Raw genomic sequence first — 22867 nt, 5'->3', positions numbered from 1 at the left:
AACACAACAACACAGAGATAGAGAGAAAGTTCAGAGGCTAAAGATGAAGAAGTATTTTAGTACTCATGCAGGTACTTACAGTGTTTTTCTGTGCCACCATGTCCTACAAAAGAGAGAAATACTTGTAAGAATAAAGTTGAGGAGAGTTGTGAAGTTGAGAGAGTTAGTGTGTTGTAGTAGTGTGCAGTCTATCTGTTGAGTTGTGCTGTTTGGCATTAAGGGTCCCCACACTTACTTCAGTTACAACAACATTCCTTTTTATCACTGTGGAAATAGCTGCCTGACACCTAGTCCACTACAACTGTGGCTAAAGCACACACAGGCAGCAGAACAACGAACAACAGACACACACACAGACAAAAAACACACACTGGGCTGTTAATAAACCCAGTCCGCTACGTTGTTCAGAGGATGGAATGCCATCTATGACCTCACAGCCAACGCCCCCTCACCCTACAGTTGCCGTATCTTAATTTGAGCCAGTTTCACACAGCAAGAAAATAATCTCCTTCTGAACCATTCATTTTTTGTAGGGGTTGATGCATTTTTCAGGTAGGGCAAATAAAGTGTGATATTTTAAAGTGGAAATTACAAGTTTTAGAAGTCTTTGCCTTTCTGCAGCAACAGGATGATCCAATTGAAATATGGCATCTATATGTACCCAGCTTGGATTCCGCTGTGTTTGTGTGTGTGTGTACCTTCAGTGACAGAGCGGTGTCGGGGTCAGTGTCATGGTACAGGATGACATTGTTGGCCATGTCGAAGCTCTCTCTGACACCCAGATGGTAAAACAACGACGGCTGACGGAACACGTCACTCATATCAACTACGGCTATGTCTGGAGAGAGAGAGAGAGGAAAGGGAGAGGGTTAGAGTTCAGAGAAACATATTCTGTCTTCAACAATAGCTGTATTGTAGCGGTAGTGTCTGTATTGTAGTGGTAGTGTCTGTATTGTAGTGGTAGTGTCTGTATTGTAGCGGTAGTGTCTGTATTGTAGTGGTAGTGTCTGTATTGTAGTGGTAGTGTCTGTATTGTAGTGGTAGTGTCTGTATTGTAGCGGTAGTGTCTGTATTGTAGTGGTAGTGTCTGTATTGTAGTGGTAGTGTCTGTATTGTAGTATAAGTATCCGTATTGTAGCGGTAGTGTCTGTATTATAGTGGTAGTGTCTGTATTGTCGCGGTAGTGTCTGTATTGTAGTGGTAGTGTCTGTATTGTAGTGGTAGTGTCTGTATTGTAGCGGTAGTGTCTGTATTGTAGCGGTAGTGTCTGTATTGTAGTATAAGTATCCGTATTGTAGCGATAGTGTCTGTATTGTAGCGGTAGTGTCTGTATTGTAGCGGTAGTGTCTGTATTGTAGTGGTAGTGTCTGTATTGTAGTGGTAGTGTCTGTATTGTAGTGTAGTGTCTGTATTGTAGCGGTAGTGTCTGTATTGTAGCGGTAGTGTCTGTATTGTAGTGGTAGTGTCTGTATTGTAGCGGTTTTATTTATTTATTTTATTTTACCGTTATTTTACCAGGTAAGTTGACTGAGAACACGTTCTCATTTGCAGCAACGACCTGGGGAATAGTTACAGGGGAGAGGAGGGGGATGAATGAGCCAATTGTAAACTGGGGATTATTAGGTGACCATGATGGTTTGAGGGCCAGATTGGGAATTTAGCCAGGACACCGGGGTTAACACCCCTACTCTTACGATAAGTGCCATGGGATCTTTAATGACCTCAGAGAGTCAGCACACCCGTTTAACGTCCCATCCGAAAGACGGCACCCTACACAGGGCAGTGTCCCCAATCACTGCCCTGGGGCATTGGGATATTTTTTAGACCAGAGGAAAGAGTGCCTCCTACTGGCCCTCCAACACCACTTCCAGCAGCATCTGGTCTCCCATCCAGGGCCTGACCAGGACCAACCCTGCTTAGCTTCAGAAGCAAGCCAGTAGTGGTATGCAGGGTGGTATGCTGCTGGCGGTAGTGCCTGTATTGTAGCGGTAGTGTCTGTATTGTAGCGGTAGTGTCTGTATTATAGCGGTAGTGTCTGTATTGTAGCGGTAGTGTCTGTATTGTAGCGGTAGTGTCTGTATTGTAGTATAAGTATCCGTATTGTAGCGGTAGTGTCTGTATTGTAGCGGTAGTGTCTGTATTGTAGCGGTAGTGTCTGTATTGTAGCGGTAGTGTCTGTATTGCAGCGGTAGTGTCTGTATTGTAGCGGTAGTGTCTGTATTGTAGCGGTAGTGTCTGTATTGTAGCGGTAGTGTCTGTATTGTAGCGGTAGTGCCTGTATTGTAGCGGTAGTGTCTGTATTGTAGCGGTAGTGTCTGTATTGTAGCGGTAGTGCCTGTATTGTAGCGGTAGTGTCTGTATTGTAGCGGTAGTGTCTGTATTGTAGTGGTAGTGTCTGTATTGTAGTATAAGTATCCGTATTGTAGCGGTAGTGTCTGTATTATAGTGGTAGTGTCTGTATTGTCGCGGTAGTGTCTGTATTGTAGTGGTAGTGTCTGTATTGTAGTGGTAGTGTCTGTATTGTAGCGGTAGTGTCTGTATTGTAGCGGTAGTGTCTGTATTGTAGTATAAGTATCCGTATTGTAGCGATAGTGTCTGTATTGTAGCGGTAGTGTCTGTATTGTAGCGGTAGTGTCTGTATTGTAGTGGTAGTGTCTGTATTGTAGTGGTAGTGTCTGTATTGTAGTGTAGTGTCTGTATTGTAGCGGTAGTGTCTGTATTGTAGCGGTAGTGTCTGTATTGTAGTGGTAGTGTCTGTATTGTAGCGGTTTTATTTATTTATTTTATTTTACCGTTATTTTACCAGGTAAGTTGACTGAGAACACGTTCTCATTTGCAGCAACGACCTGGGGAATAGTTACAGGGGAGAGGAGGGGGATGAATGAGCCAATTGTAAACTGGGGATTATTAGGTGACCATGATGGTTTGAGGGCCAGATTGGGAATTTAGCCAGGACACCGGGGTTAACACCCCTACTCTTACGATAAGTGCCATGGGATCTTTAATGACCTCAGAGAGTCAGCACACCCGTTTAACGTCCCATCCGAAAGACGGCACCCTACACAGGGCAGTGTCCCCAATCACTGCCCTGGGGCATTGGGATATTTTTTAGACCAGAGGAAAGAGTGCCTCCTACTGGCCCTCCAACACCACTTCCAGCAGCATCTGGTCTCCCATCCAGGGCCTGACCAGGACCAACCCTGCTTAGCTTCAGAAGCAAGCCAGTAGTGGTATGCAGGGTGGTATGCTGCTGGCGGTAGTGCCTGTATTGTAGCGGTAGTGTCTGTATTGTAGCGGTAGTGTCTGTATTATAGCGGTAGTGTCTGTATTGTAGCGGTAGTGTCTGTATTGTAGCGGTAGTGTCTGTATTGTAGTATAAGTATCCGTATTGTAGCGGTAGTGTCTGTATTGTAGCGGTAGTGTCTGTATTGTAGCGGTAGTGTCTGTATTGTAGCGGTAGTGTCTGTATTGCAGCGGTAGTGTCTGTATTGTAGCGGTAGTGTCTGTATTGTAGCGGTAGTGTCTGTATTGTAGCGGTAGTGCCTGTATTGTAGCGGTAGTGCCTGTATTGTAGCGGTAGTGTCTGTATTGTAGCGGTAGTGTCTGTATTGTAGCGGTAGTGCCTGTATTGTAGCGGTAGTGTCTGTATTGTAGCGGTAGTGTCTGTATTGTAGTGGTAGTGTCTGTATTGTAGCGGTAGTGTCTGTATTATAGCGGTAGTGTCTGTATTGTAGCGGTAGTGTCTGTATTGTAGCGGTAGTGTCTGTATTGTAGTATAAGTATCCGTATTGTAGCGGTAGTGTCTGTATTGCAGCGGTAGTGTCTGTATTGTAGCGGTAGTGTCTGTATTGTAGCGGTAGTGTCTGTATTGTAGCGGTAGTGTCTGTATTGTAGCGGTAGTGCCTGTATTGTAGCGGTAGTGTCTGTATTGTAGCGGTAGTGTCTGTATTGTAGCGGTAGTGCCTGTATTGTAGCGGTAGTGTCTGTATTGTAGCGGTAGTGTCTGTATTGTAGTGGTAGTGCCTGTATTGTAGCGGTAGTGTCTGTATTGTAGCGGTAGTGTCTGTATTGTAGAGGTAGTGTCTGTATTGTAGTGGTAGTGTCTGTATTGTAGCGGTAGTGCCTGTATTGTAGCGGTAGTGTCTGTATTGTAGCGGTAGTGCCTGTATTGTAGCGGTAGTGTCTGTATTGTAGCGGTAGTGTCTGTATTGTAGCGGTAGTGCCTGTATTGTAGCGGTAGTGTCTGTATTGTAGCGGTAGTGTCTGTATTATAGTATAAGTATCCGTATTGTAGCGGTAGTGTCTGTTTGTAGCGGTAGTGTCTGTATTGTAGCGGTAGTGTCTGTATTGTAGCGGTAGTGCCTGTATTGTAGCGGTAGTGTCTGTATTGTAGCGGTAGTGTCTGTATTGTAGCGGTAGTGTCTGTATTGTAGTGGTAGTGTCTGTATTGTAGCGGTAGTGCCTGTTTTGTAGCGGTAGTGTCTGTATTGTAGCGGTAGTGTCTGTATTATAGTGGTAGTGTCTGTATTATAGTATAAGTATCTGTATTGTAGTGGTAGTGTCTGTATTATAGTATAAGTATCTGTATTGTAGCGGTAGTGTCTGTGTTGTAGTGGTAGTGTCTGTATTGTAGCGGTAGTGTCTGTATTGTAGTGGTAGTGTCTGTATTATAGTATAAGTATCTGTATTGTAGTGGTAGTGTCTGTATTATAGTGGTAGTGTCTGTATTGTATTGGTAGTGTCTGTATTGTAGTGGTAGTGTCTGTATAATAGTGGTAGTGTCTGTATTGTAGTGGTAATGTCTGTATTGTAGTGATAGTGTCTGTATTATAGTATAAGTATCTGTATTGTAGTGGTAGTGTCTGTATTATAGTGGTAGTGTCTGTATTGTAGTGGTAGTGTCTGTATTGTAGTGGTAGTGTCTGTATAATAGTGGTAGTGTCTGTATTGTAGTGGTAATGTCTGTATTGTAGTGGTAATGTCTGTATTGTAGTGGTAGTGTCTGTATTATAGTGGTAGTGTCTGTATTGTAGTGGTAGTGTCTGTATTGTAGTGTAGTGTCTGTATTGTAGTGGTAGTGTCTGTATTGTAGTGGTAGTGTCTGTATTGTAGTGGTAATGTCTGTATTGTAGTGGTAGTGTCTGTATTGTAGTGGTAGTGTCTGTATTGTAGCGGTAGTGTCTGTATTGTAGCGGTAGTGTCTGTATTGTAGTGGTAGTGTCTGTATTGTAGTGGTAATGTCTGTATTGTAGTGGTAGTGTCTGTATAATAGGTTCTGTATCGTAGTGTTAATGTTTGTATTGTAGTGGTAGTGTCTGTCTTGTAGTGGTAATGTTTGTATTGTAGTGGTAGTGTCTGTATTGTAGTGGTAGTGTCAATTTGTAGTGTTAGTGTCTGTATTGTAGTGGTAGTGTCTGTATTGTAGTGGTAGTGGCTGTATTATCGTGGTAGTGTCTGTATAATAGTGGTAGTGTCTGTATTGTAGTGTCTGTATTGTAGCGGTAGTGTCTGTATTGTAGTGGTAGTGTCTGTATTGTAGTGGTATTGTCAGTATAATAGTGGTAGTGTCTGTATTGTAGTGGTAGTGCCTGTATTGTAGTGGTACTGTCTGTATTGTAGTGGTAGAGTCTGTATTATAGTGTCTGTATTGTAGTGGTAATGTTTGTATTGTAGTGGTAGTGTAGTGTCTGTATTGTAGTGGTAGTGTCTGTATTGTAGTGGTAGTGTCTGTATTGTAGTGTAGTGTCTGTATTGTAGTGGTAATGTCTGTATTGTAGTGGTAGTGTCTGTATTTTAGTGGTAGTGTCTGTATTGTAGTGGTAGTGTCTGTATTGTAGTGGTAGTGTCTGTATTGTAGTGGTAGTGTCTGTATTGTAGTGGTAGTGTCTGTATTATAGTGGTAGTGTCTGTATTGTAGTATAAGTATCCGTATTGTAGCGGTAGTGTCTGTATTGTAGTATAAGTATCCGTATTGTAGCGGTAGTGTCTGTATTATAGTGGTAGTGTCTGTATTGTAGCGGTAGTGTCTGTATTGTAGTGGTAGTGTCTGTATTGTAGCGGTAGTGTCTGTATTGTAGCGGTAGTGTCTGTATTGTACTATAAGTATCCGTATTGTAACGATAGTGTCTGTATTGTAGCGGTAGTGTCTGTATTGTAGTGGTAGTGTCTGTATTGTAGTGGTAGTGTCTGTATTGTAGCGGTAGTGTCTGTATTGTAGTGGTAGTGTCTGTATTGTAGCGGTAGTGTCTGTATTGTAGCGGTAGTGTCTGTATTGTAGTGGTAGTGTTTGTATTGTAGTGGTAGTGTAGTGTCTGTATTGTAGTGGTAGTGTCTGTATTGTAGCGGTAGTGTCTGTATTGTAGCGGTAGTGTCTGTATTGTAGCGGTAGTGTCTGTATTGTAGTGGTAGTGTCTGTATTGTAGTGGTAGTGTCTGTATTGTAGCGGTAGTGTCTGTATTGTAGTGGTAGTGTTTGTATTGTAGTGGTAGTGTAGTGTCTGTATTGTAGTGGTAGTGTCTGTATTGTAGCGGTAGTGTCTGTATTGTAGTGGTAGTGTCTGTATTGTAGTGGTAGTGTCTGTATTGTAGCGGTAGTGTCTGTATTGTAGTGGTAGTGTCTGTATTGTAGTGGTAGTGCCTGTATTATAGTGGTAATGTCTGTATTGTAGCGGTAGTGTCTGTATTATAGTGGTAGTGTCTGTATTATAGCGGTAGTGTCTGTATTGTAGTGGTAGTGTCTGTATTGTAGCGGTAGTGTCTGTATTGTAGTGGTATTGTCTGTATTGTAGCGGTAGTGTCTGTATTGTAGCGGTAGTGTCTGTATTGTAGTGGTAGTGTCTGTATTGTAGTGGTAGTGTAGTGTCTGTATTGTAGCGGTAGTGTCTGTACTGTAGCGGTAGGGTCTGTATTGTAGCGGTAGTGTCTGTATTGTAGCGGTAGTGTCTGTATTGTAGCGGTAGTGTCTGTATTGTAGCGGTAGTGTCTGTATTGTAGTGGTAGTGCCTGTATTGTAGTGGTAGTGTCTGTATTGTAGCGGTTTTATTTATTTATTTTATTTTACCGTTATTTTACCAGGTAAGTTGACTGAGAACACGTTCTCATTTGCAGCAACGACCTGGGGAATAGTTACAGGGGAGAGGAGGGGGATGAATGAGCCAATTGTAAACTGGGGATTATTAGGTGACCATGATGGTTTGAGGGCCAGATTGGGAATTTAGCCAGGACACCGGGGTTAACACCCCTACTCTTACGATAAGTGCCATGGGATCTTTAATGACCTCAGAGAGTCAGCACACCCGTTTAACGTCCCATCCGAAAGACGGCACCCTACACAGGGCAGTGTCCCCAATCACTGCCCTGGGGCATTGGGATATTTTTTAGACCAGAGGAAAGAGTGCCTCCTACTGGCCCTCCAACACCACTTCCAGCAGCATCTGGTCTCCCATCCAGGGCCTGACCAGGACCAACCCTGCTTAGCTTCAGAAGCAAGCCAGTAGTGGTATGCAGGGTGGTATGCTGCTGGCGGTAGTGCCTGTATTGTAGCGGTAGTGTCTGTATTGTAGCGGTAGTGTCTGTATTATAGCGGTAGTGTCTGTATTGTAGCGGTAGTGTCTGTATTGTAGCGGTAGTGTCTGTATTGTAGTATAAGTATCCGTATTGTAGCGGTAGTGTCTGTATTGTAGCGGTAGTGTCTGTATTGTAGCGGTAGTGTCTGTATTGTAGCGGTAGTGTCTGTATTGCAGCGGTAGTGTCTGTATTGTAGCGGTAGTGTCTGTATTGTAGCGGTAGTGTCTGTATTGTAGCGGTAGTGCCTGTATTGTAGCGGTAGTGCCTGTATTGTAGCGGTAGTGTCTGTATTGTAGCGGTAGTGTCTGTATTGTAGCGGTAGTGCCTGTATTGTAGCGGTAGTGTCTGTATTGTAGCGGTAGTGTCTGTATTGTAGTGGTAGTGTCTGTATTGTAGCGGTAGTGTCTGTATTATAGCGGTAGTGTCTGTATTGTAGCGGTAGTGTCTGTATTGTAGCGGTAGTGTCTGTATTGTAGTATAAGTATCCGTATTGTAGCGGTAGTGTCTGTATTGCAGCGGTAGTGTCTGTATTGTAGCGGTAGTGTCTGTATTGTAGCGGTAGTGTCTGTATTGTAGCGGTAGTGTCTGTATTGTAGCGGTAGTGCCTGTATTGTAGCGGTAGTGTCTGTATTGTAGCGGTAGTGTCTGTATTGTAGCGGTAGTGCCTGTATTGTAGCGGTAGTGTCTGTATTGTAGCGGTAGTGTCTGTATTGTAGTGGTAGTGCCTGTATTGTAGCGGTAGTGTCTGTATTGTAGCGGTAGTGTCTGTATTGTAGAGGTAGTGTCTGTATTGTAGTGGTAGTGTCTGTATTGTAGCGGTAGTGCCTGTATTGTAGCGGTAGTGTCTGTATTGTAGCGGTAGTGCCTGTATTGTAGCGGTAGTGTCTGTATTGTAGCGGTAGTGTCTGTATTGTAGCGGTAGTGCCTGTATTGTAGCGGTAGTGTCTGTATTGTAGCGGTAGTGTCTGTATTATAGTATAAGTATCCGTATTGTAGCGGTAGTGTCTGTTTGTAGCGGTAGTGTCTGTATTGTAGCGGTAGTGTCTGTATTGTAGCGGTAGTGCCTGTATTGTAGCGGTAGTGTCTGTATTGTAGCGGTAGTGTCTGTATTGTAGCGGTAGTGTCTGTATTGTAGTGGTAGTGTCTGTATTGTAGCGGTAGTGCCTGTTTTGTAGCGGTAGTGTCTGTATTGTAGCGGTAGTGTCTGTATTATAGTGGTAGTGTCTGTATTATAGTATAAGTATCTGTATTGTAGTGGTAGTGTCTGTATTATAGTATAAGTATCTGTATTGTAGCGGTAGTGTCTGTGTTGTAGTGGTAGTGTCTGTATTGTAGCGGTAGTGTCTGTATTGTAGTGGTAGTGTCTGTATTATAGTATAAGTATCTGTATTGTAGTGGTAGTGTCTGTATTATAGTGGTAGTGTCTGTATTGTATTGGTAGTGTCTGTATTGTAGTGGTAGTGTCTGTATAATAGTGGTAGTGTCTGTATTGTAGTGGTAATGTCTGTATTGTAGTGATAGTGTCTGTATTATAGTATAAGTATCTGTATTGTAGTGGTAGTGTCTGTATTATAGTGGTAGTGTCTGTATTGTAGTGGTAGTGTCTGTATTGTAGTGGTAGTGTCTGTATAATAGTGGTAGTGTCTGTATTGTAGTGGTAATGTCTGTATTGTAGTGGTAATGTCTGTATTGTAGTGGTAGTGTCTGTATTATAGTGGTAGTGTCTGTATTGTAGTGGTAGTGTCTGTATTGTAGTGTAGTGTCTGTATTGTAGTGGTAGTGTCTGTATTGTAGTGGTAGTGTCTGTATTGTAGTGGTAATGTCTGTATTGTAGTGGTAGTGTCTGTATTGTAGTGGTAGTGTCTGTATTGTAGCGGTAGTGTCTGTATTGTAGCGGTAGTGTCTGTATTGTAGTGGTAGTGTCTGTATTGTAGTGGTAATGTCTGTATTGTAGTGGTAGTGTCTGTATAATAGGTTCTGTATCGTAGTGTTAATGTTTGTATTGTAGTGGTAGTGTCTGTCTTGTAGTGGTAATGTTTGTATTGTAGTGGTAGTGTCTGTATTGTAGTGGTAGTGTCAATTTGTAGTGTTAGTGTCTGTATTGTAGTGGTAGTGTCTGTATTGTAGTGGTAGTGGCTGTATTATCGTGGTAGTGTCTGTATAATAGTGGTAGTGTCTGTATTGTAGTGTCTGTATTGTAGCGGTAGTGTCTGTATTGTAGTGGTAGTGTCTGTATTGTAGTGGTATTGTCAGTATAATAGTGGTAGTGTCTGTATTGTAGTGGTAGTGCCTGTATTGTAGTGGTACTGTCTGTATTGTAGTGGTAGAGTCTGTATTATAGTGTCTGTATTGTAGTGGTAATGTTTGTATTGTAGTGGTAGTGTAGTGTCTGTATTGTAGTGGTAGTGTCTGTATTGTAGTGGTAGTGTCTGTATTGTAGTGTAGTGTCTGTATTGTAGTGGTAATGTCTGTATTGTAGTGGTAGTGTCTGTATTTTAGTGGTAGTGTCTGTATTGTAGTGGTAGTGTCTGTATTGTAGTGGTAGTGTCTGTATTGTAGTGGTAGTGTCTGTATTGTAGTGGTAGTGTCTGTATTATAGTGGTAGTGTCTGTATTGTAGTATAAGTATCCGTATTGTAGCGGTAGTGTCTGTATTGTAGTATAATTATCCGTATTGTAGCGGTAGTGTCTGTATTATAGTGGTAGTGTCTGTATTGTAGCGGTAGTGTCTGTATTGTAGTGGTAGTGTCTGTATTGTAGCGGTAGTGTCTGTATTGTAGCGGTAGTGTCTGTATTGTACTATAAGTATCCGTATTGTAACGATAGTGTCTGTATTGTAGCGGTAGTGTCTGTATTGTAGTGGTAGTGTCTGTATTGTAGTGGTAGTGTCTGTATTGTAGCGGTAGTGTCTGTATTGTAGTGGTAGTGTCTGTATTGTAGCGGTAGTGTCTGTATTGTAGCGGTAGTGTCTGTATTGTAGTGGTAGTGTTTGTATTGTAGTGGTAGTGTAGTGTCTGTATTGTAGTGGTAGTGTCTGTATTGTAGCGGTAGTGTCTGTATTGTAGCGGTAGTGTCTGTATTGTAGCGGTAGTGTCTGTATTGTAGTGGTAGTGTCTGTATTGTAGTGGTAGTGTCTGTATTGTAGCGGTAGTGTCTGTATTGTAGTGGTAGTGTTTGTATTGTAGTGGTAGTGTAGTGTCTGTATTGTAGTGGTAGTGTCTGTATTGTAGCGGTAGTGTCTGTATTGTAGTGGTAGTGTCTGTATTGTAGTGGTAGTGTCTGTATTGTAGCGGTAGTGTCTGTATTGTAGTGGTAGTGTCTGTATTGTAGTGGTAGTGCCTGTATTATAGTGGTAATGTCTGTATTGTAGCGGTAGTGTCTGTATTATAGTGGTAGTGTCTGTATTATAGCGGTAGTGTCTGTATTGTAGTGGTAGTGTCTGTATTGTAGCGGTAGTGTCTGTATTGTAGTGGTATTGTCTGTATTGTAGCGGTAGTGTCTGTATTGTAGCGGTAGTGTCTGTATTGTAGTGGTAGTGTCTGTATTGTAGTGGTAGTGTAGTGTCTGTATTGTAGCGGTAGTGTCTGTACTGTAGCGGTAGGGTCTGTATTGTAGCGGTAGTGTCTGTATTGTAGCGGTAGTGTCTGTATTGTAGCGGTAGTGTCTGTATTGTAGCGGTAGTGTCTGTATTGTAGTGGTAGTGCCTGTATTGTAGTGGTAGTGTCTGTATTGTAGCGGTTTTATTTATTTATTTTATTTTACCGTTATTTTACCAGGTAAGTTGACTGAGAACACGTTCTCATTTGCAGCAACGACCTGGGGAATAGTTACAGGGGAGAGGAGGGGGATGAATGAGCCAATTGTAAACTGGGGATTATTAGGTGACCATGATGGTTTGAGGGCCAGATTGGGAATTTAGCCAGGACACCGGGGTTAACACCCCTACTCTTACGATAAGTGCCATGGGATCTTTAATGACCTCAGAGAGTCAGCACACCCGTTTAACGTCCCATCCGAAAGACGGCACCCTACACAGGGCAGTGTCCCCAATCACTGCCCTGGGGCATTGGGATATTTTTTAGACCAGAGGAAAGAGTGCCTCCTACTGGCCCTCCAACACCACTTCCAGCAGCATCTGGTCTCCCATCCAGGGCCTGACCAGGACCAACCCTGCTTAGCTTCAGAAGCAAGCCAGTAGTGGTATGCAGGGTGGTATGCTGCTGGCGGTAGTGCCTGTATTGTAGCAGTAGTGTCTGTATTGTAGCGGTAGTGTCTGTATTGTAGCGGTAGTGTCTGTATTGTAGTATAAGTATCCGTATTGTAGCGGTAGTGTCTGTATTGTAGCGGTAGTGTCTGTATTGTAGCGGTAGTGTCTGTATTGTAGCGGTAGTGTCTGTATTGCAGCGGTAGTGTCTGTATTGTAGCGGTAGTGTCTGTATTGTAGCGGTAGTGTCTGTATTGTAGCGGTAGTGTCTGTATTGTAGCGGTAGTGCCTGTATTGTAGCGGTAGTGTCTGTATTGTAGCGGTAGTGTCTGTATTGTAGCGGTAGTGCCTGTATTGTAGCGGTAGTGTCTGTATTGTAGCGGTAGTGTCTGTATTGTAGTGGTAGTGTCTGTATTGTAGCGGTAGTGTCTGTATTATAGCGGTAGTGTCTGTATTGTAGCGGTAGTGTCTGTATTGTAGCGGTAGTGTCTGTATTGTAGTATAAGTATCCGTATTGTAGCGGTAGTGTCTGTATTGCAGCGGTAGTGTCTGTATTGTAGCGGTAGTGTCTGTATTGTAGCGGTAGTGTCTGTATTGTAGCGGTAGTGTCTGTATTGTAGCGGTAGTGCCTGTATTGTAGCGGTAGTGTCTGTATTGTAGCGGTAGTGTCTGTATTGTAGCGGTAGTGCCTGTATTGTAGCGGTAGTGTCTGTATTGTAGCGGTAGTGTCTGTATTGTAGTGGTAGTGCCTGTATTGTAGCGGTAGTGTCTGTATTGTAGCGGTAGTGTCTGTATTGTAGAGGTAGTGTCTGTATTGTAGTGGTAGTGTCTGTATTGTAGCGGTAGTGCCTGTATTGTAGCGGTAGTGTCTGTATTGTAGCGGTAGTGTCTGTATTGTAGCGGTAGTGTCTGTATTGTAGCGGTAGTGCCTGTATTGTAGCGGTAGTGTCTGTATTGTAGTGGTAGTGTCTGTATTATAGTGGTAGTGTCTGTATTATAGTATAAGTATCTGTATTATAGTGGTAGTGTCTGTATTATAGTATAAGTATCCGTATTGTAGCGGTAGTGTCTGTTTGTAGCGGTAGTGTCTGTATTGTAGCGGTAGTGTCTGTATTGTAGCGGTAGTGCCTGTATTGTAGCGGTAGTGTCTGTATTGTAGCGGTAGTGTCTGTATTGTAGCGGTAGTGTCTGTATTGTAGTGGTAGTGTCTGTATTGTAGCGGTAGTGCCTGTTTTGTAGCGGTAGTGTCTGTATTGTAGCGGTAGTGTCTGTATTATAGTGGTAGTGTCTGTATTATAGTATAAGTATCTGTATTGTAGTGGTAGTGTCTGTATTATAGTATAAGTATCTGTATTGTAGCGGTAGTGTCTGTGTTGTAGTGGTAGTGTCTGTATTGTAGCGGTAGTGTCTGTATTGTAGTGGTAGTGTCTGTATTATAGTATAAGTATCTGTATTGTAGTGGTAGTGTCTGTATTATAGTGGTAGTGTCTGTATTGTATTGGTAGTGTCTGTATTGTAGTGGTAGTGTCTGTATAATAGTGGTAGTGTCTGTATTGTAGTGGTAATGTCTGTATTGTAGTGATAGTGTCTGTATTATAGTATAAGTATCTGTATTGTAGTGGTAGTGTCTGTATTATAGTGGTAGTGTCTGTATTGTAGTGGTAGTGTCTGTATTGTAGTGGTAGTGTCTGTATAATAGTGGTAGTGTCTGTATTGTAGTGGTAATGTCTGTATTGTAGTGGTAATGTCTGTATTGTAGTGGTAGTGTCTGTATTATAGTGGTAGTGTCTGTATTGTAGTGGTAGTGTCTGTATTGTAGTGTAGTGTCTGTATTGTAGTGGTAGTGTCTGTATTGTAGTGGTAGTGTCTGTATTGTAGTGGTAATGTCTGTATTGTAGTGGTAGTGTCTGTATTGTAGTGGTAGTGTCTGTATTGTAGCGGTAGTGTCTGTATTGTAGCGGTAGTGTCTGTATTGTAGTGGTAGTGTCTGTATTGTAGTGGTAATGTCTGTATTGTAGTGGTAGTGTCTGTATAATAGGTTCTGTATCGTAGTGTTAATGTTTGTATTGTAGTGGTAGTGTCTGTCTTGTAGTGGTAATGTTTGTATTGTAGTGGTAGTGTCTGTATTGTAGTGGTAGTGTCAATTTGTAGTGTTAGTGTCTGTATTGTAGTGGTAGTGTCTGTATTGTAGTGGTAGTGGCTGTATTATCGTGGTAGTGTCTGTATAATAGTGGTAGTGTCTGTATTGTAGTGTCTGTATTGTAGCGGTAGTGTCTGTATTGTAGTGGTAGTGTCTGTATTGTAGTGGTATTGTCAGTATAATAGTGGTAGTGTCTGTATTGTAGTGGTAGTGCCTGTATTGTAGTGGTACTGTCTGTATTGTAGTGGTAGAGTCTGTATTATAGTGTCTGTATTGTAGTGGTAATGTTTGTATTGTAGTGGTAGTGTAGTGTCTGTATTGTAGTGGTAGTGTCTGTATTGTAGTGGTAGTGTCTGTATTGTAGTGTAGTGTCTGTATTGTAGTGGTAATGTCTGTATTGTAGTGGTAGTGTCTGTATTTTAGTGGTAGTGTCTGTATTGTAGTGGTAGTGTCTGTATTGTAGTGGTAGTGTCTGTATTGTAGTGGTAGTGTCTGTATTGTAGTGGTAGTGTCTGTATTATAGTGGTAGTGTCTGTATTGTAGTATAAGTATCCGTATTGTAGCGGTAGTGTCTGTATTGTAGTATAAGTATCCGTATTGTAGCGGTAGTGTCTGTATTATAGTGGTAGTGTCTGTATTGTAGCGGTAGTGTCTGTATTGTAGTGGTAGTGTCTGTATTGTAGCGGTAGTGTCTGTATTGTAGCGGTAGTGTCTCTATTGTACTATAAGTATCCGTATTGTAACGATAGTGTCTGTATTGTAGCGGTAGTGTCTGTATTGTAGTGGTAGTGTCTGTATTGTAGTGGTAGTGTCTGTATTGTAGCGGTAGTGTCTGTATTGTAGTGGTAGTGTCTGTATTGTAGCGGTAGTGTCTGTATTGTAGCGGTAGTGTCTGTATTGTAGTGGTAGTGTTTGTATTGTAGTGGTAGTGTAGTGTCTGTATTGTAGTGGTAGTGTCTGTATTGTAGCGGTAGTGTCTGTATTGTAGCGGTAGTGTCTGTATTGTAGCGGTAGTGTCTGTATTGTAGTGGTAGTGTCTGTATTGTAGTGGTAGTGTCTGTATTGTAGCGGTAGTGTCTGTATTGTAGTGGTAGTTTTTGTATTGTAGTGGTAGTGTAGTGTCTGTATTGTAGTGGTAGTGTCTGTATTGTAGCGGTAGTGTCTGTATTGTAGTGGTAGTGTCTGTATTGTAGTGGTAGTGTCTGTATTGTAGCGGTAGTGTCTGTATTGTAGTGGTAGTGTCTGTATTGTAGTGGTAGTGCCTGTATTATAGTGGTAATGTCTGTATTGTAGCGGTAGTGTCTGTATTATAGTGGTAGTGTCTGTATTATAGCGGTAGTGTCTGTATTGTAGTGGTAGTGTCTGTATTGTAGCGGTAGTGTCTGTATTGTAGTGGTATTGTCTGTATTGTAGCGGTAGTGTCTGTATTGTAGCGGTAGTGTCTGTATTGTAGTGGTAGTGTCTGTATTGTAGTGGTAGTGTAGTGTCTGTATTGTAGCGGTAGTGTCTGTACTGTAGCGGTAGGGTCTGTATTGTAGCGGTAGTGTCTGTATTGTAGCGGTAGTGTCTGTATTGTAGCGGTAGTGTCTGTATTGTAGCGGTAGTGTCTGTATTGTAGTGGTAGTGCCTGTATTGTAGTGGTAGTGTCTGTATTGTAGCGGTTTTATTTATTTATTTTATTTTACCGTTATTTTACCAGGTAAGTTGACTGAGAACACGTTCTCATTTGCAGCAACGACCTGGGGAATAGTTACAGGGGAGAGGAGGGGGATGAATGAGCCAATTGTAAACTGGGGATTATTAGGTGACCATGATGGTTTGAGGGCCAGATTGGGAATTTAGCCAGGACACCGGGGTTAACACCCCTACTCTTACGATAAGTGCCATGGGATCTTTAATGACCTCAGAGAGTCAGCACACCCGTTTAACGTCCCATCCGAAAGACGGCACCCTACACAGGGCAGTGTCCCCAATCACTGCCCTGGGGCATTGGGATATTTTTTAGACCAGAGGAAAGAGTGCCTCCTACTGGCCCTCCAACACCACTTCCAGCAGCATCTGGTCTCCCATCCAGGGCCTGACCAGGACCAACCCTGCTTAGCTTCAGAAGCAAGCCAGTAGTGGTATGCAGGGTGGTATGCTGCTGGCGGTAGTGCCTGTATTGTAGCAGTAGTGTCTGTATTGTAGCGGTAGTGTCTGTATTATAGCGGTAGTGTCTGTATTGTAGCGGTAGTGTCTGTATTGTAGTATAAGTATCCGTATTGTAGCGGTAGTGTCTGTATTGTAGCGGTAGTGTCTGTATTGTAGTGGTCGTGTCTGTATTGTAGCGGTAGTGTCTGTATTGTAGCGGTAGTGTCTGTATTGTAGTGGTAGTGTCTGTATTGTAGTGGTAGTGTCTGTATTGTAGCGGTAGTGCCTGTATTGTAGCGGTAGTGTCTGTATTGTAGCGGTAGTGTCTGTATTGTAGTGGTAGTGTCTGTATTGTAGCGGTAGTGCCTGTATTGTAGCAGTAGTGTCTGTATTGTAGCGGTAGTGTCTGTATTATAGTGGTAGTGTCTGTATTATAGTATAAGTATCTGTATTGTAGTGGTAGTGTCTGTATTATAGTATAAGTATCTGTATTGTAGCGGTAGTGTCTGTATTGTAGTGGTAGTGTCTGTATTGTAGTGGTAGTGTCTGTATTGTAGCGGAAGTGTCTGTATTGTAGCGGTAGTGTCTGTATTGTAGCGGTAGTGTCTGTATTATAGTGGTAGTGTCTGTATTATAGTATAAATATCTGTATTGTAGCGGTAGTGTCTGTATTGTAGCGGTAGTGTCTGTATTGTAGCGGTAGTGTCTGTATTGTAGCGGTAGTGTCTGTATTGTAGCGGTAGTGTCTGTATTGTAGCGGTAGTGTCTGTATTGTAGTGGTAGTGTCTGTATTGTAGCGGTAGTGTCTGTATTGTAGTGGTAGTGTCTGTATTGTAGTGGTAGTGTCTGTATAATAGTGGTAGTGTCTGTATTGTAGTGGTAATGTCTGTATTGTAGTGGTAATGTCTGTATTGTAGTGGTAGTGTCGGTATTGTAGTGGTCGTGTCTGTATTATAGTGGTAGTGTCTGTATTTTAGTGGTAGTTTAGTTTTATGTATTGTAGTAGTAGTGTCTGTATTGTAGTGGTAGTGTCTGTATTATAGTGGTAGTGTCTGTATTATAGTATAAGTATCTGTATTGTAGTGGTAGTGTCTGTATTATAGTGGTAGTGTCTGTATTGTAGTGGTAGTGTCTGTATTGTAGTGTAGTGTCTGTATTGTAGTGGTAGTGTCTGTATTGTAGTGGTAATGTCTGTATTGTAGTGGTAGTGTCTGTATTGTAGTGGTAGTGTCTGTATTGTAGTGTAGTGTCTGTATTGTAGTGGTAGTGTCTGTATTGTAGTGGTAATGTCTGTATTGTAGTGGTAGTGTCAATTTGTAGTGTTAGTGTCTGTATTGTAGTGGTAGTGTCTGTATTGTAGTGGTAGTGTCTGTATAATAGTGGTAGTGTCTGTATTGTAGTGTCTGTATTGTAGCGGTAGTGTCTGTATTGTAGTGTAGTGTCTGTATTGTAGTGGTAGTGTCTGTATTGTAGTGGTAATGTCTGTATTGTAGTGGTAGTGTCAATTTGTAGTGTTAGTGTCTGTATTGTAGTGGTAGTTTCTGTATTGTAGTGGTAGTGTCTGTATTGTAGTGTAGTGTCTGTATTGTAGTGGTAGTGTCTGTATTGTAGTGGTAATGTCTGTATTGTAGTGGTAGTGTCAATTTGTAGTGTTAGTGTCTGTATTGTAGTGGTAGTGTCTGTGTTGTAGTGGTAGTGTCTGTATTGTAGCGGTAGTGTCTGTATTGTAGCGGTAGTGTCTGTATTGTAGTGGTAGTGTCTGTATTGTAGTGGTAGTGTCTGCATTGTAGTGGTAGTGTCTGTATTGTAGTGGTAGTGGCTGTATTATCGTGGTAGTGTCTGTATAATAGTGGTAGTGTCTGTATTGTAGTGTCTGTATTGTAGCGGTAGTGTCTGTATTGTAGTGGTAGTGTCTGTATTGTAGTGGTAGTGTCTGTATTGTAGTGGTAGTGTCTGTATAATAGTGGTAGTGTCTGTATTGTAGTGTCTGTATTGTAGTGGTAATGTCTGTATAATAGTGGTAGTGTCTGTATTGTAGCGGTAGTGTCTGTATTGTAGTGGTAGTGTCTGTATTGTAGTGGTAGTGTCTGTATTGTAGTGTAGTGTCTGTATTGTAGTGGTAGTGCCTGTATTGTAGTGGTACTGTCTGTATTGTAGTGGTAGTGTCTGTATTATAGTGTCTGTATTGTAGTGGTAATGTTTGTATTGTAGTGGTAGTGTCTGTATTGTAGTGGTAGTGTCTGTATTGTAGTGGTAATGTTTGTATTGTAGTGGTAGTGTCTGTATTGTAGTGGTAGTGTCTGTATTGTAGTGGTAGTGTCTGTATTGTAGTGGTAGTGTCTGTATTGTAGCGGTAGTATCTGTATTGTAGCGGTATTGTCTGTATTGTAGCGGTAGTATCCGTATTGTAGCGGTAGTGTCTGTATTGTAGCGGTAGTATCTGTATTGTAGTGTAGTGTCTGTATTGTAGTGGTAATGTCTGTATTGTAGTGGTAGTGTCTGTATTTTAGTGGTAGTGTAGTTTTATGTATTGTAGTAGTAGTGTCTGTATTGTAGTGGTAGTGTCTGTATTGTAGTGGTAGTGTCTGTATTGTAGTGGTAGTGTCTGTATTATAGTGGTAGTGTCTGTATTATAGTGGTAATGTCTGTATTGTAGTGGTAGTGTCTGTATTGTAGTGTAGTGTCTGTATTGTAGTGGTAGTGTCTGTATTGTAGTGGTAATGTCTGTATTGTAGTGGTAGTGTCTGTATTGTAGTGGTAGTGTCTGTATTGTAGTGTAGTGTCTGTATTGTAGTGGTAGTGTCTGTATTGTAGTGGTAATGTCTGTATTGTAGTGGTAGTGTCAATTTGTAGTGTTAGTGTCTGTATTGTAGTGGTAGTGTCTGTATTGTAGTGGTAGTGTCTGTATAATAGTGGTAGTGTCTGTATTGTAGTGTCTGTATTGTAGCGGTAGTGTCTGTATTGTAGTGTAGTGTCTGTATTGTAGTGGTAGTGTCTGTATTGTAGTGGTAATGTCTGTATTGTAGTGGTAGTGTCAATTTGTAGTGTTAGTGTCTGTATTGTAGTGGTAGTTTCTGTATTGTAGTGGTAGTGTCTGTATTGTAGTGTAGTGTCTGTATTGTAGTGGTAGTGTCTGTATTGTAGTGGTAATGTCTGTATTGTAGTGGTAGTGTCAATTTGTAGTGTTAGTGTCTGTATTGTAGTGGTAGTGTCTGTGTTGTAGTGGTAGTGTCTGTATTGTAGCGGTAGTGTCTGTATTGTAGCGGTAGTGTCTGTATTGTAGTGGTAGTGTCTGTATTGTAGTGGTAGTGTCTGCATTGTAGTGGTAGTGTCTGTATTGTAGTGGTAGTGGCTGTATTATCGTGGTAGTGTCTGTATAATAGTGGTAGTGTCTGTATTGTAGTGTCTGTATTGTAGCGGTAGTGTCTGTATTGTAGTGGTAGTGTCTGTATTGTAGTGGTAGTGTCTGTATTGTAGTGGTAGTGTCTGTATAATAGTGGTAGTGTCTGTATTGTAGTGTCTGTATTGTAGTGGTAATGTCTGTATAATAGTGGTAGTGTCTGTATTGTAGCGGTAGTGTCTGTATTGTAGTGGTAGTGTCTGTATTGTAGTGGTAGTGTCTGTATTGTAGTGTAGTGTCTGTATTGTAGTGGTAGTGCCTGTATTGTAGTGGTACTGTCTGTATTGTAGTGGTAGTGTCTGTATTATAGTGTCTGTATTGTAGTGGTAATGTTTGTATTGTAGTGGTAGTGTCTGTATTGTAGTGGTAGTGTCTGTATTGTAGTGGTAATGTTTGTATTGTAGTGGTAGTGTCTGTATTGTAGTGGTAGTGTCTGTATTGTAGTGGTAGTGTCTGTATTATAGTATAAGTATCTGTATTGTAGTGGTAGTGTCTGTATTATAGTGGTAGTGTCTGTATTGTAGTGGTAGTGTCTGTATTGTAGTGTAGTGTCTGTATTGTAGTGGTAGTGTCTGTATTGTAGTGGTAATGTCTGTATTGTAGTGGTAGTGTCTGTATAATAGGTTCTGTATCGTAGTGGTAATGTTTGTATTGTAGTGGTAGTGTCTGTATTGTAGTGGTAATGTCTGTATAATAGTGGTAGTGTCTGTATTGTATTGGTAATGTCTGTATAATATTGGTAGTGTCTGTATTGTAGTGGTAATGTCTGTATAATAGTGGTAGTGTCTGTATTGTGGTGGTAATGTCTGTATAATAGTGGTAGTGTCTGTATTGTAGTGTCTGTATTGTAGTGGTAATGTCTGTATAATAGTGGTAGTGCCTGTATTGTAGTGGTCGTGTCTGTATTGTAGTGGTAGTGTCTGTATTGTAGTTGTCGTGTCTGTATTGTAGTGGTAGTGTCTGTATAATAGTGGTAGTGTCTGTATTGTAGTGGTAATGTCTGTATAATAGTGGTAGTGTCTGTATTGTAGTGGTAATGTCTGTATAATAGTGGTAGTGTCTGTATTGTAGTGGTAATGTCTGTATAATAGTGGTAGTGCTGACAAGGTTTTCCGCTCTTCAGAGTTGTGTTCAGTGGGTTTTAACCTAGCCACATTTTTGACAAGAGAAATGAAAATGAATGTTTCTTGTTGGACAAGTTCAGGTAACATTAGTAGATCCTCTGTTGCAAAATGTTTAGTCCTGTTTCCTGCCTACCGACGGCAGCCCTGGTGTTGTTGTTTGGTCACCCGGCTCGGGAGCAGCTGTAGGCGAGGTGTGGACAACATAATGGTATGGTATAAATAGAAATGAAAGCAGTCTGAGGATCATCTTACACAGCCATGCTGCCGCACGCGCGTGTCGACTCCTTGAGTCTTATTAGAGAGGGCGAGGGAGTGAGAGAACGCAGCACAACATGTCAGTGTGTCATAGCCATCATCATCATCATCATTACCATCATCATCACCATGACAGTGTTAATGTTGTAAGCCGACCCATATAACAAAACCATCACGTGTTACTAGGAAGTGGGTCAATACAGCATGATACCAACGGCACACGCAACAAGGCCAGTCTGTCACACACACGTGCGTGCGCACACGCACACACACACACATACATACACCAATGCCAGATAGTCACATTACCGGCTGGCAGGCAGGCAATGTGTTCCTGGAGAGCTAGCAGGCAGGTAGGGATAGGGCAGGGGTTAGTAGGGTTAAGGTTAGGACACCAGACCAGAACAAGGAAATAACATGTGGCCTTAGTGTTCGTTGCTGCATAAATAATATGCTGTAAGATAAAGTACACTATTCTTTTTTCCTATAAGTTTGTCTATATATTTTCTTAAACAGTTTCCAGCCTTGGAATATTTTAATATATTTTTTAAATATTTTGTAAAATAATTGAATGGGTATCTATGTGTTGCTGCGTGTGTTCCTGCGCCCTCGTGGATTGTTCCAGTCATTATCTTGCCAGTCTGTTCACCACATGTGCATACTGGGTGAGATCATCATCACAATAAAACAATGACAAATCCTATTACCGATATATTATGAATCTCAATCTTCATTAACCCGGCTAAAGCTGCTTATAACTTTACAAATACCATGTATTGTAACCGTTCTTCCTGCAAAAAGCATTTTTCAAAAACCCCAAAACTCAACTTCAACTGTTGAAATGATTGTGAGAAATAATAATGACACACACACACACACACACACACACACACACACACACACACACACACACACACACACACACACACACACACACACACACACACACACACACACACACACACACACACACACACACACACACACCTGCATCGTAGAAGGTGTCCAGCACCGAGGTCTCTCCAAAGTCCAGCCGTCCGAAGGTGACGGTGGTCAGCAGAGCGCTCTCTGCATCACAGGCTCTCTGCAGACACTGGAGCGCCCCCGACTCGGGGCTGGTCGCCAGCACTGCCTTCAGCCCATCGTTCAGCACATAGACTGCCCTCAGGGAGCGCTGCTTGGTGGAGGGGCTTGGGCTGGACACATTCTCCCGGTCCACAGACCCGACAAACACCCCCTCGCGACTCTCCCCCCCTCCTCCTCGACCCTCTCCCCCTGCTTCAGTCGCCGGTGCACTCTGACCAGCCGTGTCCATGGCCCCAGGGATGAAAGCGGAGTCTGTCTCTCTCTTCCTCTGTTTTCCTCTCCTCCTGAGGATTGGAGCTGAGCTAGTGTCTCAGTGCACCTGTCGCCTGGGGAGTCGTGTGGGTCTGACTCTGTCCACCGACTGCACCTCACACATCATTACCTTACTGTGTTACCAACCAGACCAGATCAGGCTAGTTCAACACTATCACACAGAGACGAGGGGGGGAGTAGTGAGCGAGCGAGAGAGAGAGAAAGAGTTATATGATGGCTCTGAGAAAATGTGTCAACAATCAGAAAGTCAGCAAACCGGCTGTCCGCTGCCTAGTGCCCGGTGGAGCGTGTGAATCTGTCGATCCAGACCTCTCTTCTCCGGTTCCGTCAGACGCTGCACCGCTTGTTCCCACAAATACTCACACGCTGGTCTGGACGGGGTGTGTGCATCTCCTCAGGCTCTGTCCTTCTACAACACACACACACTCTCATACACGCTCTTCAAAACAGTGTATACTTCCCAGAGGTACTTAAACAGCACACATAGACAGTTGGGTTGTAGAGCTCTCTAGCAGGGCTGAAGTGCTGCTGCCGCTACAGCTAAATATAAAACCCTTTCTGTCCTCTGATCTGACACCCCCAGTTAGCCAGCCAGCCAGCCAACACTCACACACTCACATACACAGTCAAGTTATTTTGAGTTATGTCCACTGCCCCGAGGACATTCTGGACCTGTCGCACACGATCTCTG

At 42.3% G+C, this 22867-nt stretch overlaps 1 protein-coding gene across 1 annotated transcript in view; it reads right to left on the bottom strand.

Moving 5' to 3' along the window:
• The window catches only part of map3k15 (mitogen-activated protein kinase kinase kinase 15), a 48576-nt gene extending 25785 nt beyond the window's left edge, over positions 1 to 22791 (bottom strand). The window contains exons 1-3 of the mRNA XM_055881985.1: positions 21805 to 22791; positions 699 to 838; positions 80 to 103 (exon numbers count right to left, since the gene is read on the bottom strand). Coding sequence (XP_055737960.1) covers positions 80 to 103; positions 699 to 838; positions 21805 to 22132 — 492 coding nt within the window. The 5' untranslated portion in view covers positions 22133 to 22791. The remainder of the gene's footprint in view (positions 1 to 79; positions 104 to 698; positions 839 to 21804) is intronic.
• Between the last annotated feature and the right edge of the window lie 76 nt (positions 22792 to 22867).

The sequence above is a fragment of the Salvelinus fontinalis genome, chromosome 25 (genome assembly GCF_029448725.1).
Source record: "Salvelinus fontinalis isolate EN_2023a chromosome 25, ASM2944872v1, whole genome shotgun sequence".
NCBI lineage: Eukaryota > Metazoa > Chordata > Actinopteri > Salmoniformes > Salmonidae > Salvelinus > Salvelinus fontinalis.
This window is presented reverse-complemented; position numbering and strand designations above follow the sequence as displayed.